At 35.3% G+C, this 19,547-nt stretch overlaps 1 protein-coding gene and 1 long non-coding RNA gene across 3 annotated transcripts in view; one reads left to right on the top strand and one right to left on the bottom strand.

Moving 5' to 3' along the window:
* LOC131521689 (raftlin-like) overlaps window positions 1–19,547 on the bottom strand; it is a 95,864-nt gene that overhangs the window by 31,789 nt on the left and 44,528 nt on the right. The window contains exons 4-6 of one of the 2 annotated variants that reach the window (XM_058746638.1): window positions 10,548–10,656; window positions 6,864–7,284; window positions 599–802 (exon numbers count right to left, since the gene is read on the bottom strand). In XM_058746638.1, the coding sequence (XP_058602621.1) occupies window positions 599–802; window positions 6,864–7,284; window positions 10,548–10,656 (734 nt within the window). The remainder of the gene's footprint in view (window positions 1–598; window positions 803–6,863; window positions 7,285–10,547; window positions 10,657–19,547) is intronic. The other variant, XM_058746640.1, reaches the window with a different exon arrangement.
* Window positions 7,169–18,343, top strand: LOC131521694 (uncharacterized). Its single transcript, XR_009266344.1, has 3 exons — window positions 7,169–7,307; window positions 10,598–10,711; window positions 12,085–18,343. It is a non-coding gene; the product is annotated as an uncharacterized LOC131521694 (long non-coding RNA).

The raw sequence follows: 19,547 nt of genomic DNA, 5'->3' as shown, positions 1-19,547 counted from the left end.
TAATTTTGTACTTAATGCACTTGTGCAGAAGTAGTGCTGAAGTCCAGCTAAAGACATACTTTGTATAAGTATACTTCAGGTGCACTTTAAATATTTTGCATTTAAAAAAACGACATTATTCAAAGATCATACAATCCTCATCAATAGTGGCATTAAAATACATTTTAGACTTAATATTAAGAAATGTGCATTGTGCACAAGTAGTACACCAAATAAAGTTCAATTATAATTTTTATATCAGTAAGTCTCGAGTTATCTGTCAGTAAATATGTTAATAGATTTGAACTATACTTAGTATGAAATAAATGTATTTTAAATATATTACTTTTTTTTTTGTTTTTACTAGGGAAGTGATGTATTCAATTTTTTTTTTTTTTTTTTTTTTGTGTATTCCCCAATTTTAATATATGTTTAGAAAACCATAGTAATACAATGTTTGGCTTTGAACACTTGCACCATGTAGTATATTTAGTGATGGGATCAAATGCTAATAGCATCACTGAATCATGGTACCACCATAGAATTTTTATAATACACTAATGTGATGAAATGTAAATGCCTGATTGTTTGAGTTTGAGAAGTATCAGCACTAACTCACCGTTGTCACTGGCCAGCTGAAAGTATCCGTCCACTAGTGAAGCTCCGTTGTTGAAGTGTTGAGTCATGTGATCGAGCCAGTTGGCCTCCATAGTGCAGATGCCCTCGTCCTGCGGCTGCACTCGCAGAGGCACTTTAACTGTGTAGTACTTCAGCTGACCCTCACGCCGACCCGGGTAGTTAAACAATCCAAAGAGCTCGGCTCCTGTGCACATGATAAACACTGATTGGAATTAAATACACAATAGTTACTCCTCAATTAAATACATTGTAATGGCAGAGGAAGTTGTGATGAACATTGAATTAAAACACGGATCCACAATGATTACTATGATGAATGAAGACATACTGATATCATAATTATTTGAAAATATTTTTTTATGTATTTGTTGTAAATATTTTTTCATCTCTATTATGTTTATATACTGTTCGTGTGTGTGTGTGTGTGTGTATAGAATATTTAAAACAGATATTTTTTTATTTAAAGCAATAGCACAAATTAAAACCATAAAGAACATTTTCATTATTTTTTAGATAAAAAAAACTTGATGTAAAAATAAATAAATAAACCTGAAAATTCATTAAATAAAAAGACTATATAGACAAAAACTACTAAAAATGACAAAAACAGTACAAAGTAGTTTTTGATTTAAAAACACGTTAAAATTAAAATAAAATAGAAAATAGAAAAATAAAAACTGATTCAAAATATTAATACAGATTATAATACATTAGTCTATCTATCTATCTAGATATAAATATCTATATATATAATATTTATGTATTATAAAATACATGTATTACACTGTTTAAAAATGACATTTTCATCTGATTTAGTGGACCGTGGGTGAATATTTAGTCTGAGACTGAGACTAAACCTGTGATAACCATCTTAACCAGAGACTAAACCAACACTAACCCACCATCATAACACAAAGTCAGACTGGTTTTGTCAGCACGGTTATGAGATTTGTTGCTTTGTGATCTGCGTGTTCCTTCGCTGTGGTCCTTCACACTTAATTAATTAGCTTGTAGATGGGCTTAGCAACTAATTAGCTGGTGTCCAGGTCTAGCGGAGGTGAGTAATTAAGGAAATTAGGTGATGTAGTGGCAATCTGGAACGAGTATTTAGGACCATCGTTTCTCACTAGACCAGCCTCACTTGAGAGAACTGACCATTCGTTCTTCTCAATGAGATTACGTTTGGCTGGAAAACAAAACTCTATTTACATCCGCCACAAAGAGAAAGAGAGCAGACCTAATGGATTACGATAGTCTAAGATGAATTTGTTTGTGTGCCTGCTTTACCCAGTAAAACCTCCCTATTTTCAGACCTATATTAGAACTAATGGGAAATTGACCGAAAAGATAAATATGGATGCACTTTTGTTCTGGCAGCGATCATTTAGATTGCCGCTGACTGCATTGAGTCATTAACCGCCTCTGACAGGACCAAGAGAAGCCAATGAGAGAGAGCCATCTGAACGGCTTGCATCTACAGCACAAATCTCAGCAAGAATGAATCATTAATTGTTGTTTTACTTCAACTCCGGTACAACAGGTTCTTCCTATAAACCCATTTCCTGTACGTGTGCATCACTTTATTACAGGCTGATTTTTATTTTATTTCTGCCCTTTTTATGAATAGGGGCCAGAGCGAGATGGAAATAAGGAGGACCGCAGCTGAGAGTATGTGCACTTCTAGGCCCAAAAATAAAAAAATGTAAAGTCAACTTATATTTTGAATGAAGAACAATTTTTTGTGTTATTTTCATGACAATTATGCACGTTCCCCTAATTTTTATTACTCAGTGCATACCATTAATTATTTACAACTATTATATATTTACATTGTGAAATATTTATACATCACAATAGTATTTGTTGTACATACCTTATTTAACTGAGATATTTTTATTTTTTATTTAAAATAATTTTATGCTCGTCCTCATCATTATTATTACTTCAATGCAAAACATTAATAACTTACAACTACTGTATATTTACATGAATATAAACATTACATGAAATAGTTATACATCACACATTTAGTTTATTTCACATTTCCATTCCATTCCAATTCTCCAAATTAATGCAAGTTTTAACTACAGACAAAAAAACACTACATACTAAAAATAAAAAAAAATACTGTAATGCAATAATTTAAGTAATAAATCATTAAAAATTTTAAAATAAATGAATAGCAATATTTTAAATAAAACAATATTTAAATAGGGTCGAAAATTGAAATTCTTATATTTTTTAATTTTATTTAAATTATTGCATTACAATATATTTTTACATTTTTAGTATTTTGTGTTTTTTTTATTTTTGTCTGTAGTTAAAACTTGCATTAATTTGGAGAATTTGAGAACGAAAATGTGAAAGAAACAAAATGTTTTTTTTTTCGGTGCAGTGACAGTGGATATGTTTTAGGTGAGATGTTTAGATGAAATCCACCTAAATATTAAAGCTGTATTCATGCATAGTTTCTGTCCATGTAAAAGTACTTTGCAATATGATTTAATATGTAATATCATCATAAATCTTATATAATAGTATAATTTAAAAAAACTGCTGTCCATCAAAGTTTCATGGTTTATCAAATGCAAATACCATCACTACCACAATAGTATTTTTATAATAAGCAAAATCTAGTGTAAACAAAAGTAAATGTTTGAGTTTCAAAATGATCAGCACTAGCTCACCATTGTCATAATATTTTACAGTCAAAAGTTGCATTTGCAATGAGAACTTGGGGAGGGAAATGGGATTTAATTGTAATGATTTTTTCTACATTAAAGTTGCACATATTTAAATAAAACTGGCTCTAAATACAGTTCATTAGACACAAAGTCATGCTCTCCACACATGAAAGTCACTGTCTCTGTGACATTCTCTAACTTCCAGAGGGTTTTGGTGAAGCGTGGGACGTTTAGTGGGGAAACAAGCACACAAACGACCCCCGTTACAGGCCTCCAAGCTCTATGTGATCAACCCTTTTGACAAGGTCAAATACGCTGGGTATCTGCAGTTAGCACTGCCAAGGAACGCGACATGTCATCAAGTGTTTGCCTAATCCGCATTTGAATTGCATCATATCAACACACAAACACATCCCCACAAGTCCTGACCTCCGTCTTCACTGGAGCCGATAACTGTGGAAATATTCGGATGTGGATTGCATCCCACCGGCTGATTGCCAAAGTTACGGCTCAGATATAAATAGATGTTTTTTAACTCAAAGGAGCAAATTCTCGAAGCACTTGAAGACAGTGTGTCTATTTTAGCATTGCCGTTGCTTTCTGCTGGATTCCCTTAGTGAATCGTGTGTTAAAACAATGCAGACAGTATTGAACACGCTCCAAATAGACATTGCTATCAGTGGAACCAATTCATATTAATACACGTATTAGTGTTATTTTAGTAGCTTTGAGATACTATTTTAGTTTTTATTACCATTTTGAATTAATGTGTTTGAAGGCACTCAAGAAGTAATCCCTTTATTTATTTATTTATTTATTTAGAACTTACATTTTGTTATTGTTGTGTGAATACTTCTATATTTATGCATAATCATTATGGATTCTTTTATTTATTTATTTATTTTTTATTTTTCTTCTGCATTTGAGTTGTGTTGGGATAGGAATTAATAGTTAGAAAATGAGAAAAAATAAATGCCTTTGGATTAATAAATAAAATAAAGATAGACTAATGTATAAAATAAATACAAATATTTTTAATGAATTTTTACATTAATTTTTATTTTTTATTTTGAAAGTTTTTGTAATTTTGTTGTGTTTTTTTGGCAAATGTCTATACAGTTTTTATTAATTTTATTTCTATTTAAGTTTTAGTTGATATTTTAGTACACATCAAGCTCTAAGTTTCATTTCATTTCAACTAAATTAATTAGTTGTCAAGTAAAGTTATTTTTTCATTATTTGTTTGTTTTTTTTATTTCAAAAATGGTTTTAGTTGACTGTAATAATCCTGACCATTATACTGCAATGCATTTGTTTCTATTTTTCTTTTATTTCAAATCTTTTGCATACAAATAAAATAATTTTTCTTTAAATTAATTTTTCGAAATTCCTAAAGGAATCCATGGCTTAAGGTCTTTTCCACAAATTTTAGGACTACAATCTGAACGACTTCTCATTAAAATAATGACACAATCTTAATGGCCCTACAATAGACTTCATTTTCACATTCTTATTTCTTTTTCATATTGGTTTAAAATGCAACTTGCGAGATTAACCCAGAATATTGGCCTAATAATATTCATTTTACTATGTAAAGCACTCTGAATTACTGCTGTGCATGAAATGAACTATACGAATAATCTTTCCTTTCCTTTCTGGATGCAGGTTTCATGGCTTTCCAGCTGCGTGGCGGGATGTGAAAACCCTTTGACAAAGCTGCACCTCATCTGAGCTCTGAGCATTTCACACTGCTGACCAGTGCCATTATGTTTTATGGATGTTCACCCAGAGCATTAGAGGGACTTGTGCAGGGAATGACTATATTTATCAGCAGTGGCGATAAGTCATAAAGACGCAGCGCTGTGCAAAGGACTCCTGGCAGCTGTCATTTTGTGGCTGAATGAGAAAAATTGGTGTAGCGTGAGGCCACCGGTGGCGACAGTAGCATACTTCCACTGCTGACGAAGTCGCTTCCACATCCAGATGGAGACTCGGGCTGCCGGCACAGGACTCCCAGCATGCATCATTCACATGGTACGGCGATCTCTGCGCGCAATGCCACAGTTTTTGCAAAAAAAAGGCTCCCTAGCTAATGTTGAGAATGAGGTTTGCCATCTGGTAACTGGCGGAAAGCGAAGGGTGAACAAAGCCTAATCTAGCACCCGCTGTGTGGGTTTTTGTAAATGCCAAGTCTGCCCAATCCCATACGTCAAAGCGTTGCTTAAACTCTGTGACAATGCTTTTCTTCAGACAAAAACGACAAAATCAGGCCAGTGAGATGCTTTCACAGTGTGTGACACCCAGAAGACAAATGAATTTTGATCTTTCTAACTGTCATCACTACTTCAAGAAAAACAGCTGGCTTTAGGGCCGGACAATATATTTGCAAAGATGTTGTGCATGCTGTCAATACTAAAATGAAGTAATATTGTGATTTTAATGCATTTTACTTGACCAATAAAGTGTCTTTAGACCAGTTTCGGAAAAAAATAAAAAAAACATCAGTCTGCTCCAAAAAGAAATAAAAAAATGATGGGATTATGTTACGTGATATGGAAATAAAATGGACAATATGTTGACTTCTAAAGGCAATTTTTATAATGTCTATTAGATTAATTGTCTGCCACAACGAAGCTATACGCTAATGTCTTTAAATTATAATCATTTTGGGACAAATATTGATATGCAGTTACTCAAAATTATAATGTGATTCAATTTAATTGAATTTGTAATTGACTGTCCACCTTAAAAAGAAAATAATTAAATACTCATTGAGTGTTGAATACATGTTTTGCTTATTTTAAACTAGAGATGAATCTGTTTTTGTTCAATTAAATGAAACATTTCAATCATCTTTTAAGCCATTAATAAATAAGCTAATTTAATCACCATAAATAAAATAGCAGTACATATGCAACTTTTCTAAATTTTGGGGTGAGTATTTTTTATTTTATTTGAATATATTTGTATTTAAGAATTTTAATATATTTATTCAGCAAGGATGCATTAATTTGATTCATATAAACAGTCAAGACTTTTGCAGTGTTACAGAAGCTTTCCATTTCAAATACATTCTGTTCTTTTGAACTTCTATTGAAAAACTAAATCAGATTCCATAAAAATATGAAGCAGCGCGGCCGTTTTAAATATTGATAATAATAGGAAGAAATGTTTCTTGAGCAGCAAATCAGCATATTAGAATGATTTCTGAAGGATTAATGGAGTAATGATGCTGAAAATTCAGCTTTGCATCACAAAAATAAATTGCATTTGAAAATATATTACAATAGAAAAAAGTTATTTTAAATTGTAATAATATTTCACAATATTGCTGTTTTTCCTGTAATTTTAATCAAATAAACACAGCCTTGGTTAGCAGAAGAGACTTCTTTTTAAGACCCCTAACTTTTTGAACAGTAGTGTAAACACTTATCTTGAATATTATCAAAAATATAGCGAAAAACATCACCCAGCCCTGGCCAGCGTCATATGTTGGAACTAAAAGACACTTTCATTTTCGTGAGATTTCGTTTGATCAGAGGATAAAGACGATCAACCCACCACTCTTAGTCAGGGCCAACCTGCTGGGTTTCTCGGTTGTGTCTGTGATTTTGGCCGTGTCGTTGTTGTTGTGTGTCAGTGTATCTCCTTGATGTGTTTCACCAGATCCTGATTTCTCTACAGAGAGATCATCTCCTCCGTCTCCACCTTCAGAAGCTTTCACGTCCTCTCTCAGAGCCTCACCTCCCCCATTTTTCCCTTCGTTCTCCGCTCCGGACTCGTCTCCCAGCTCCGGCTCCGGTTCCTCCAGGGGACTGGGACTGGGCGTCAGCCCCGAGCCGTGCAGCGAGCTGGGGCTGGAGTGCAGGGAGAGGGAGGGTTCCTCTGGTTCTCCGTGCCGTAGCACGTGTGGGCGTAGGCCAGCTGGCTCCTGGATGAAGCCCACAAACATGATGCCCTGATCCGCAGCGTCCTGGATCTGCTGAGAAGAGAGATATGAACAGAGTAAGACTATATATTTTGCTTGCCAGTTTAGACCAACATGAATTTCCATGCTGGTCTGGTTTATCCTGCTTAAACAATAAGATTGTTTATTGTAGCTGACAATAAACAACTTGAAATCCTTAAGCCATCTTCCTCATGTGCTCTGAGAACAAAACAAGGATGTAAGCGCCAGTCATTAACATATGAAAAGCCTTTGCACACAATGAAATTTTACATATTATTGTCTATATATGCATTGCTGTTCCAAAGTTTTGAACAATTTTTTTAAATGTTGTTGTTTTTTTAATGTTTTTAAAAATATATATATTTTTTTAATTGAGAAATATTATTCCAACTCAAAATAACTGATTTTTATTTGAATATATGTTAAAATGTAATTTATTCCTGTGATGCAAAGCTGAATTTTCAGCGTCATTACTTCAGTCTTCAGTGCCACACGATCCTTCAGAAATCATTCTAATGTTCATTTGCTGATCAAGAAACATTTCAGATTATTATCTTAATCTTAATCTTATTATTTCTTATTATAAATACATTATTATTGTGTTGAAAGCAGTTTAATAATAAATGATTTTCAACATAATTGATATTAATTGCTTAATATTTTTGTGGAAATCTTGATACAACTACTTCTGCCATTTAAAATTTGATGTAAGAAATTAATACTTTTATTCTGCCAAGATTCTATTTAAAATATTTTTTCTTTGTTTGTTTTTTTTCTTTTTTTTTGTTCTTTCTATTCAAAGACTCCTGAAAAAATTGCATCATGATTTCCACAACCCCCAAAAGAAACAGTTTAGCAACATTGATAATAATAAGAACCATTATTAATAAACAATAAAATTAATTTAGCACCATGATTTCTGAATGATCATGTGACACTGAAGACTGCGGTATTGACTGTTGAAAATTCAATTTTGCATTACAAAAATAAATTCTGTCTTCAAAATGTATTTAAATACAAAACAGTTATTTTAAATCTGAAAAATATTTCAAAATATTGCAGTTTTTTCTGTATTTTTGATCAAATAAATGCAGCCTTGGCGAACATCAAAGACTTCTTTCAAAAAACATTTAAAAAGATATGAATTATTCCAAACTTTCGACCAGTAGTGTACATCCTCCAAATATGACATTACACGGTTTACTGCACCTTCATATTTTTCGATTTGATTTCTGTAGGTCTTGTTGTTGGTCCAGCTAAACAGATCTTTTAAAAATCGTTCACAGACAACATCTTTTATGATGTTGTTGGTGTTGGGCAGAATTTGTCAACATGGACGAGCAGATAAACCTCTCACAGCACCGAGGGCTTTGCGTAGCATCGTGTTGTTGAACGAGATAAAAAGTTTCATTTCAAAAAAGTAGTTTCATTCATTTCCAGTTTCCTCATTGGAGGAACATTAAAAGGATTGATATGCCACATTACCCTAACAATAAAACGCAGTTCAAAACAATATATTGCAAAAGCGGCTTTCTTTCTTCCACACCATCAGCTATTTGAAATTAGCAAGCGCTGATTACAATGGCAGCGGTCCACCATCGACTGCCCTCTGCATCCTGAATCAGTCGAGCATCTACCACTTTATTGTCAGTTCGCGTTTGGAAGCCAATATTTGAATTCTCATCAAACCAAATTGAATCGTTAACTGTCAAGGAATGCTAATGATGCCATTTTCCATTATGCTGCTTTAATAAAGGCCAGCCTGAGGCCTGCCACCACTATCTCCATCTGACGCCTTCGCCCACACCAGCCCCATCAGTTTCCATGAGGTGCACAGGTTATTTTCTCTAAAATTAAACCGGGAACAGGCCCGTCCTTTCAGTCGCATTGTTTAATGCATATTGAACGCTGACGCCGGGAGTCCTGTCATTATATTTGCAACAATGATGCAAATGAAATTGCATAGATAAGAAGCCATTTTTTCTCGCCGGGCTCCTCCGTCGGTGAAGGGGCACTGAATAATTTCCGAGTTTGATGTGACGGGGGGAAGGATCATTGTCGTGATGGATCATGGCGATTAATTGCGCCCGGATGTGCGCCGCAGACGCACCTCAACAGTTCTGTGATCTCCAAGAAGTATATAAACACTTACAGGGAGAGTTCAGATGAAAGTTTGGGGACGGTAAGATTTGTAAATGTTTTTTAAAAGTCTCTTACGCTCAATAAGGCAGCATTTATTTGATCAAAATAAACATTGTGAAATATGATTACAATTTAAAATAACAGTTTTTTAAAAATATATTTTAAAATGTAATTTATTCCTGTGATAAAAGCTGAATTTTCAGCTTCATTACTCCAGTCTTCAGTGTCACATGATGTATAAACAATGTATATACTGTATATATATATATATATATATATATATATATATATATAATTTTTCCCCAGAATGTTTGATAAATAGAATGTTCAAAAGAACAGAATTTATTTGAAATAGAAATATTTGGTAATGTCTTTACTAATACATTTCACTTTTTGGTGACTGGTATTTTGCATTATGGACAACTTTACAGAAAGATCCTGAACGCATCTTACATGCTTTTAAGGATTTGCTATATTAATTTACGATTTTTTAGCGGTAACAATTGCTATGTTCCAGAACCTAGTGTGCTTCCTACATAGGCAGCATTTTAAGCCATCATAGACACACAAAAGTAAGCTTATGCTGCCTTTTATAAGGCCTTCTTTTGCCATATTGTTTTTTGAGAATGAATGTAATTATTTGTACTGATATTTTTTTTTAAATAATTTTAATTTCACTCTAGGCAACCCAGCAAAGACTGCCTTAGAAGAAATTAATTAAACTGTTGCAGTCATTAAAAAAAAAAAAACCTAAGAAACAAAAATGAAATAGTAGTAATAATAAAATAAGAAATAAAAAAAAAACTTAAAATGAGACTGGAGAAGAATATAGTTAATAAATACCACAATCACAGATATCAGAGTTTATTTAATTAGGCTTGGACCATATTCTAAAGCAGCACTGCATATATCCTTCATGAAGATGTCAATCCCATAGTGCATTGCAACAAGCTCAGTGAAAAAAAAAAATCCATTTAATATCTACCTTACATGCAGTAAACAGCAGGGCAGATATGTTTCAGGCAGAACTGATAACTCTAGTAAGTTTTGGCAGAAATGTTTGGCAACATTTTAATACTGTGAGCAGATTTGAATATTCATGATTCAGTTATGTGCTCCAACTGTGTACAAGAAGCTAAACAGGAGGTTCTTACTTTCTTCACATATCCTTGGATGTGCTCTGTGGTGGGAATCTGGTCTGCAGACATGCATTCCTCCAGTTTGAGATGGTAAGGCTCAAAGTCTGCCGGATTCTTCTCCCAGCTGAAGAGAGAGAGGGGAACACCGGTTTAATGTCAAACATACCACTCTTAAACAGGTGCGGAGCAGCGATATATCACTGACAAACTTGACAAAGTTCATTTTAGCAACCTGATTATACATAACGCTAGCGAGAAGATGGAGAACATCTGTTCACAAGGTTTATTATTGGAAACATTTTGCACAACGTTGGCAAGAAATGAGCGCTAGAAAGACACATTTGCACTAAATGAGCAGGTGTAATACTTGAGTTCTGCTTTCTGTCTCTGAGGTGATTTCCTTGGGCATTGTTAAAGGTGAAGTGTGTCGTTTATTCGATGTTAAAACACTTTCAATCCCAGTTTAATATGCAGAGTCAACTGTAAGTAAAATACTTGTAGGTTTAGTAAAGTCTCCCTGCTCGCTCTCAGAAAAAAAAAGGTACAAAAGCAATCCACAGAGGGGAATGGGGCATTATCCTTTCAAAAGGTACTAATGTGTATCATTTGGGAACTAATGTGTGTCCTTAAAAGAACAGTTCACCCAAAAAATGAAAACTTGCTGAAAATGTACCCTCAGGCCATCCAAGGTGTAGATGAGTTTGTTACTTCCATCAGAAACATCATTACATCACTTGCTCAACAATGGATCCTCTGCAGTGAATGGGTGCCGTCAGAATGAGAGTCCAAACAGCTGATAAAAACATCACAATAATCCACAAGTAATCCACACCACTCCAGTCCATCAATTAACATCTTGTGAAGTGAAAAGATGCGTGTTTGTAAGAAACAAATAGATCATTAAGGTATATTTAACTATAACGTCCTTAATGCATAATAATATTTAATAATAAAACAGCTCTAAACTAATATGCTGGTGGATTTTGACGTGAGAGTACAACAGGGGATTGACTTTTTCACTGGATGAAGCATTACTATGGATTATGGACTCATAGTTTGGCCAGAAGCAACAGTTTAATGTTAAAACACCTTAATGATGGATTAGTTTCTTACAAACACACAGCTTTTCACTTCACAAGATGTTAATTAATGGACTGGAGTGGTGTGGATTATTGTGATGTTTTTATCAGCTGTTTGGACTCTCATTCTGACGGCACCCATTCACTGCAGAGGATCTATAGCTGAGCAAGTGATGCAATGCTAAACTTCTCCAAATCTGTTTTGATGAAGAAACAAACTCATCTATGTCTTAGATGGCCTGAGGATTGGTACATTTTCGGCAGATTTTCATTTTTGGGTGTGCAACCTTTAGGAGTAAAAAAGGTACAACAATGCACTGTTTAAAAATGCACCACTCCAGTGACAGCTTTTGTATCTTTTTTTTCTGAGAGTGTGGTGTTGGACTTGACAAGTGGCATGTGTTGGGGGTGTGGTTATCTCTTTATTATTATGAGTGATCCAAACTCAAAAGCTCTTTTTTTTCTTTCTCCAGAGGAGCCATGCAGAGATCCCAGTGAGGTGCTGATCTCAGGGACACCCATTCCAGCGTCTTCTCTTCCCATCTTCTGTGTGCATGTGACATTTGGGACAGAGATTAAACCCACTAACCCAGAGCTCTATCCAACCACAAAGTCGCAGCGCAGCAGGGCCCTGACTCACCTCTGTCACACACACACATGAATTCACACTTCCCGCCAACACACGGCCATCTGCTGCCTGAACACATTCCCCTCATGGTGTTCCTGCAGCACGTACGACTGGATCCTGCAGTCTGGCTTTAACATGAAGATAAACAAATCTGAGCAGCGTATGAGCGGCAGAATGAGAGGCCCGTCTATTTAACAAGTTAATTTAGTGTGATTAACAATAATAAAAAAGGAAAAACATGCTTTCTTGCAATTAATCATGGCCCCTGACATGTTGGTGAATTTTGTAATGTAAATATGGAGATTTCCTACCATCTGAGCAATTGTGAGTTTGTTGTCCTGTAACCACTTGTGATAACACACAAAAAAGCAAAAAGCTGGCTTTCAAATATACTTCAAATTGCAATCTCACTACAAACATGACATCTTGAGCTGAATGCATTTTTTTTCAAGATTTCTCAAGCTCCCTAAGTTTGCGTTCATTACAATTTTTTTTAATTAAAAAATAATAACTTTTTTTTTTTTTATTAATTTTTTCTTATTTGAATTAATACTGTTATTCAGCAAGCATGCATTAAATTGATCAAAATTGAAACGGAAGGCATTTATATACAAAAGATATCTATTTCAAATAAATGCTGTTCTTTTTAACTTTCTATTTTTTTAAATCACATTTTCCACAAAAAAATCAACTAATAATCAAAAATGTTTCTTGAGCAGCAAATCAGCATATGAGAATGATTTCTGAAGGATAATGTGACATTGAAGATTGAAGTAATGATGCTGAAAATCCATTTTACAATATATTCAAATGAAGCATGAAGGTTATTTTAAAATGTAATAACATTTAATAATATTACTTTTTTTTCCCACTGTATTTATGATCAAGTAAATGGAGCCTACAAATAAAAATAGACCATTTTAAAAACACTTTTTGTAACCCAGTACATGATTGACAGGTTTGTATGTGGATCTTTCAACAAATTCAAATTTTGGAATGTTTTGGAACCTTTTTTTCTAATCAGTTTTTGATTTTGCTGACCACTTGTTATGAGATAACCTGAGATCGCCCATACTGAGATCACTACTGAATCACGAGGAAGAAAATGTGAGAAGCAGGAGACCTCAGCTTTCTATTTCCCCACTTCTACATTTGCTCTCCATTTGATCTCAATTGATTTATTTTAAGAAATGAAATTTTTGTTTAGTCACCCTATGCATCCTGTGGTCACTATGAACTTTTTCATTCAAAAGAACCACGTGCTGATTCTTCTTTTGTGTTCCACTGAAAAATGCACCAGCATGAAGAGGAGTAAATACAGATTTCTAACTTTTGCATGAACTTTTCCTGTAAAGAGATTACATTTGTGATATTTCTTTCCTACAGGCTTAATGCACCTACAGAAGAGCAATCCACAGTTCTTGGCAGCGCCGAGGCTGTTTGTGGAAACGCTTTAGCGGGTTAAACAGCAGTAACTTGACAGAAAAGATCCAGCCGCTTGCTCGCAGGAGTGCTGCTTCTGGGAATAAAAAGCTTTAAGCAACACTGATCTAGACTTCCTTCAGAAATGGTTCGCTCAAAGGTTTCTCTCAGACACGGATCTTAAGACACAGCTGGGTTGCACTGTTGGCAAACGCCTGTTTGCCTGCGGATCATCTTAGTTGGTGTGTGCGAATGTGTGTGTGTATGTGTTTTCAACTCTCTCTGTCTTTGCCCACAGGAATGCCGATATCACTGGTGCTGTCAGATTCAGTGTTTCCGGGTCTGGAGGCGATATCCAGCTGTGTGCATGTGCAATTCGGTGGCATTGCCATGACAACAACCTTCGATGGGATCCATCAAACCTAGGTATCCCCATCTTTAATCACTGCATTAATAATGTATCACATCTTTCTTGATGTCAGCTTATTTACCGAGCCATGAATAATGTTATTCAAGCATATCGGCCTTAATGGTTTCTGGTCCGTACCGGTACCCCTGTGAGGTGCTCGGCAATTATCAAAAAATGATGCATAAATCACCCACCCTCGTCGCTGAAGTGGAACTGTAACTAAAATTGAACATGGGGGGCTTGACAGTTGACATTTGGAATTATAAACATAGTCAGCTACCGCACACATTCACCGCTAGGTTATAAGTAATGCCCGGCAAATCGCTTTAAAACTGGCCTGCCGACGCTAATCCCGAGATTCTCCTTCACAGTTGTGATGTTTGCGTCTACACGGGCCAGGAGTCAGGAGCAGCTCCTGCTTTAGCGGTGTAGCGTCTGGTTTGGGTGAGTTTCGGAGGGGAAACTGTAGTAATGTCACCTACTATATGAGCTCCACACACAGCGGCTAATCCTGATGTGGGAGAGCTGGGCCTGCATCCAGAGACTCTGGGTGAATATTAAACACTGGAACGTCTGAACTCCATCCCATCTCCTCTGTAGCTTCTCTACTATACTAGATAGAACAACAACAGGTGAAGGTGTTGAGTCGGCTCCCTGTTTAAATTACTTAGAGGTGGGCGATATTATCAAAATATTTACCACAATACATAAGTCAATCAAAAGTGATTTTTAACTAAAAATCTTCACTACAATGCAAGTCATTTTAAACCAAAATCTTTACCACAATACAAGTAATTTTTAACCAAAATCTTCCCTACGATACAAGTAGCCTATTATTGAAACAAGTTCTTTACCACAAGTAATTTTTAAGCAACATCTTTAGCAAGATACAAGTAATATCTTTACAACAATGCAAGTATTTAACCAAAATCTTTACCTCGATACAAGTCATTTTTAAACATCTTTCTCACAATAAAAGTAATTTTAACTGATATCTTTTCCGCAATACAAGTAATTTTGAACCAAAATCTTTGCCCTAAGTTATTAAGCAAATTCTTTACCACAATAAAAGTTTTTTTTTTTTTTAACCAAAACCTTGTTTTGTGAGATACAAGTCATTTTTAGCCAATATCTTTACATGATACAAGTAATTTTAACCAAAATCTTTACCCCAATATAATTAAATTTTAACCAAAATCTTTACCCCGATACAAGTCATTTTTTCACCACGGTAAAGAACGCCATTACATTATTCTGTCTGAAATCAGAGATGCTACTAACTGAAAGTGAAGCCATACCCTGTATTTCTCAACATCAAATTTCTCACTTAAGACGACCAAATTGTATTGATTCTTTTTTAACAATTGTCTCTTGCTTCCAACAAAACCAACTATTGTCCAAATCCCTTATTTACTTAAGTCACTGCAGCACTGATAGATGTGCTAGACAACATTATAATTACAATATATTTATAGCCCTAAAACTGTTCAGTGTCAACACATAGAGACCATAACAGTAGGACTTTCTGTAAAGCTGCTTTGAAACTGTTTATTGTGAAAAGTGCTTCACAAAGATATTTGACTTGACAAGAATTTCAGATAAAATCTCAGCATTGAAGATCTGAACCCCTCTTCACATGCATTTTATATCTCTATATCCTTGTAAAGATGAAACATCGCTGAGATGAAATGATAACATTTACCTCTAGAAGATCTTTTCTACCAGTTTTAATTAGCTTGATCAAAATGAACTACCAGCCAATCAACCATCCAAAGCAAGTAATGACCAGCTCAGACCATCAGTAGTTGCTTTTAGCTGGATTTCCTGACAGATCCTTCCTTCATCTCTCATTTTGTTCCGTTTCCTCCTCCTCCTCCTCGTCCCCTCACCAGCTCTCTTGTCTTCTCCTCTGGACGTTTTTGGGTCTGTTTGTTTTGGGAGAGCGAGGAATGGCTACATGAAGGTTTTCTTTCATCTGCACTTTTCCTCCCTCTCCGCTGTGATTGCTGGGATTGGCAGGGGAGGAGTAGAGCTGTGCCCTGTTTGATATCTCGCCTTTCTCTTGCTTTTTTTTCTGCAGGTTTATCCCTCAGGGCCGCTGCTGATGCGAGCAACTGTCTCCACGGTGACAGACGCCAAAGATAAAGCAAGGCAGCTTTGCTGAAGCCATCAAAGGTTGGCAGCCGTCTCGATACTACGATTCCTCCCAACACGCGCACATCCACGCACACGTGACAGAATCCAAGTCTGATCTTCTTTCTTCTCATTTTGCTCTTGGTCTCTTGAAGTCTTCGCTATGAACAACACATGCACATCATCCCAACATCACGCCTACTCTATGGATGAAACATGACTTCTTAAAAAATTCTGTCATTATTTACTCAATCTCATGTTGTTCTTTCTTCCACCGAACCCAAAATGGAATCTTTCACAGTGCCATTTTCCATATGACAAAATCATACAGTTACTAGGAGCTCCCAAATGACAAAAACACCAAAAAGTAACCATAAAAGTAGTCTATACAACTACAAATCATACGATAGCTTTGTGTACGGAGCAGACGCAAATTTAAGTCACTACTCAATAAAAAATGCTCCTCTCCCCTCATTTAGATCCAGGTTTGAAGTTCAAAAGTTCAAAAACATTGACAATAAACATGCATTTATGTAGATTTATGTACATGAAAATATTCAAAAGTAACAGTAAAGACATTCAAACTGCAACAAAAATAAGTGCTGTTCTTTTGAATGTTCTATTCTAGAATCTTAAAGGTGTATCACGGTTTCCACAGAAATATGAAGCAGCACAACTATTTTCAACATTGATAATAATCAGAAATGTCTCTTGAGCAGCAAATCAGCATATTAGAATGATTTCTGAAGGATCATGTGACACTAAAGACTGGAGTATGCTAAAAATTCAGCTTTGCATCAAAGGACTAAAATGACATTTTAAAATAAATTCAAGTAGTAAACAGTTATTTTAAATTGTAATAATTTTAGTTCACAGTATTTCTGATTAAATAAATGCAGCCTTGATGAGCAGAAAAGACTGCTCATCTACATAAATGTTTTTTTTTTTTAATGTTAATGTTTATTTATGATCATTTTTTTAGCTGCATTCCTTAAAATGTCTCCTTTTGTGTTCCATTTAAATAAACTAACAGCATACCGTATGAGTTTGAAACTAAATTGTCATTTCTGGGTCAGCTGTTCCTTTAGGATGAGTGATGGAGTGTGAATATGCCTTTAATAATGAGTTTTTGCGTGAGCATTCTTGCTTTTCAGTGCATGACACATTAACATGAGGGGAGGTCGTGCCAAGAGTTCATCTTGACATCCATTGAACTGTGTAATGTTACAGTACAGTTTACCGCTCAAGTTCATACCGGCCCTCACAAAGTGCTGTTTCAAGTGGAAAATTACACTCATGCGTAGAAGAAGAGTAGCCAGAAGATCAACAGTAATATAGAGAGGAATTTTTCCTTCTTAATGTTTTATATTAAACCTTCATTTGCCAGGAATGTGTTTCAGGATTCCTGAGGCGTCCATGAAAACGGAATAATTCCAGGGCTTTTGAGTTTGCCATCACTGTCCAGCCCCGGAGCTGTGGCCGCTCTGAGACTCAGATAAGATCAGAGTCCACACTGCATCTCAGAAGCCACTTTTTCCTTGCACGAGGTGCATGCCAGTCCCCAATCAGGAACTAAAGGTTCATTTATGTGCAAAAACGGGCTCTGCATTGGCCCCTGAAATCTACTGGTCTCAACCCTAACATTAGAGGCCAGGATTTGGGATAATTTCCACAAAACAACGTCAGGAAAATTAAATTGCTTTGTTTTTCTCAGTATATTTACAAATATAATAGTATTTTTATATGTTATACTTGTTAAGTATTTTGTAAATTAACACTGAATCTAATAGTTTTGAATGTTAAAGGTGGTGTGTATAATTGTTTTCCGTCTTATAGTTGGCATAAAATGAAAATGCAAATGAAAATTCCAAGTGCGTGTTATGAAATACATTTTTGAAGGAAGTCTCTTCTGCTCACCAAGGCTGCATTTATTTGATCAAAAGTACAGTAAAAACAGCACAACTGTGAAACATTATTACAATCTAAAATAAACATATTCTATTTGAATATATTTTAAAATGTAATTTATTCCTGTGACGCAAAGCTGAATTTTCAGCATCATTACTCCAGTCTTCATGATCCTTCAGAAATAATTTTAATATGCTGCTCAAGAAACATTTCTTATTGTTAACAATATCATTTTTCAGTTAGCTTAGAAAACAGTTGTGCTGCTTAATATATATATATATATATATATATATATATATATATATATATATTTTTTTTTTTTTTTGAAATTGTGAAACATTTTTTCAGGATTCTTTGATGAATAGAATGTTCATAAAAACAGCATTATTTATTTTTTTAGTTTTGTAACATTATGAATGAATCAATTTAATTCATCCTTTGCTGAATAAAAGTATTCCTTTTTTGAAATGCCCACATCTCCAATCAACAACCAGTGGATAAAACCAAGCCCTGCCCTACATGTTTTTCTTTTTCAGTAATGTATATCCTTTTTCAGTATGGTAGAACAAATCACTACTTGTGTTTCATTGCAACTTTAACAATTTTTTCCTCCAACGCTTGCTTATACTGCCACAAATAAATAGGTTCTTTTCAAACCTGAAAACAGTCACCATGTCTTAGTGACACTAATAACACCATTCAACTCTAAATATCATTAGACTTAACAAAGTAAACAAAGACTGTGATGCCGTATGTTTGTTTGTTGGCAGGTTATGCAGTAGCACTTTCAGTTACATCATCGTTCGTCTCTCGAATCAGTGGAAACCTGAATCTCAGCACTGAGGTAAGAGAGGCCTTCACATGGGCCGCGGCCCCATCATCACCTCACTTCCTTCCTCCAGGGAATCTCCTCTAAGAGGTCAGCGGGGTCAGACACATGCCTGCAGTCTCAGATACAGATGGAGATGTGACCGTGGTGTGTGTGGGTGGACGTCAGCTCAGTGTCTCCCACTCAGTGCCCTTTATGCCAGTCTGGACGCTGTGTGACGGCCATCCAGCAGCGCTGCAGGCAGGAAGTGGATGTGACTTTGAGTTCCTGCCACTGTTTTGCCAGAGGATTATCGAACCGCTCTTCAACCTTCAGCAGCTCTGTGTGACAGACTGTAAAGTGTTGGCCTCATGCAGACAGACTTTGGACTAACAGCGTGAAGGCTTACACTGTCCACTGCTTGACTGACATTTAAAGCAGCCAATCGCATTTTTTTCAGTTGTATGCATCGTTTAGCTGTGGTTTATCTGAAATAGCTGCTACCACTGTAATAGACTCTTTGATCTGAATATATGCTATCATTCAAAGGTTTGGGGTCAGTAAATTTATTTTGAATATTTTTGAAAGAAGTCACTTAAGCTCACCAAGGCTGCATTTATTTGATCAA

This window comes from Onychostoma macrolepis, chromosome 16, assembly GCF_012432095.1.
Source record: "Onychostoma macrolepis isolate SWU-2019 chromosome 16, ASM1243209v1, whole genome shotgun sequence".
NCBI classification, from domain to species: Eukaryota; Metazoa; Chordata; class Actinopteri; order Cypriniformes; family Cyprinidae; genus Onychostoma; species Onychostoma macrolepis.
The sequence above is the reverse complement of the archived record's forward strand: the minus strand, read 5'-3'. Positions and strand labels throughout refer to the sequence as shown.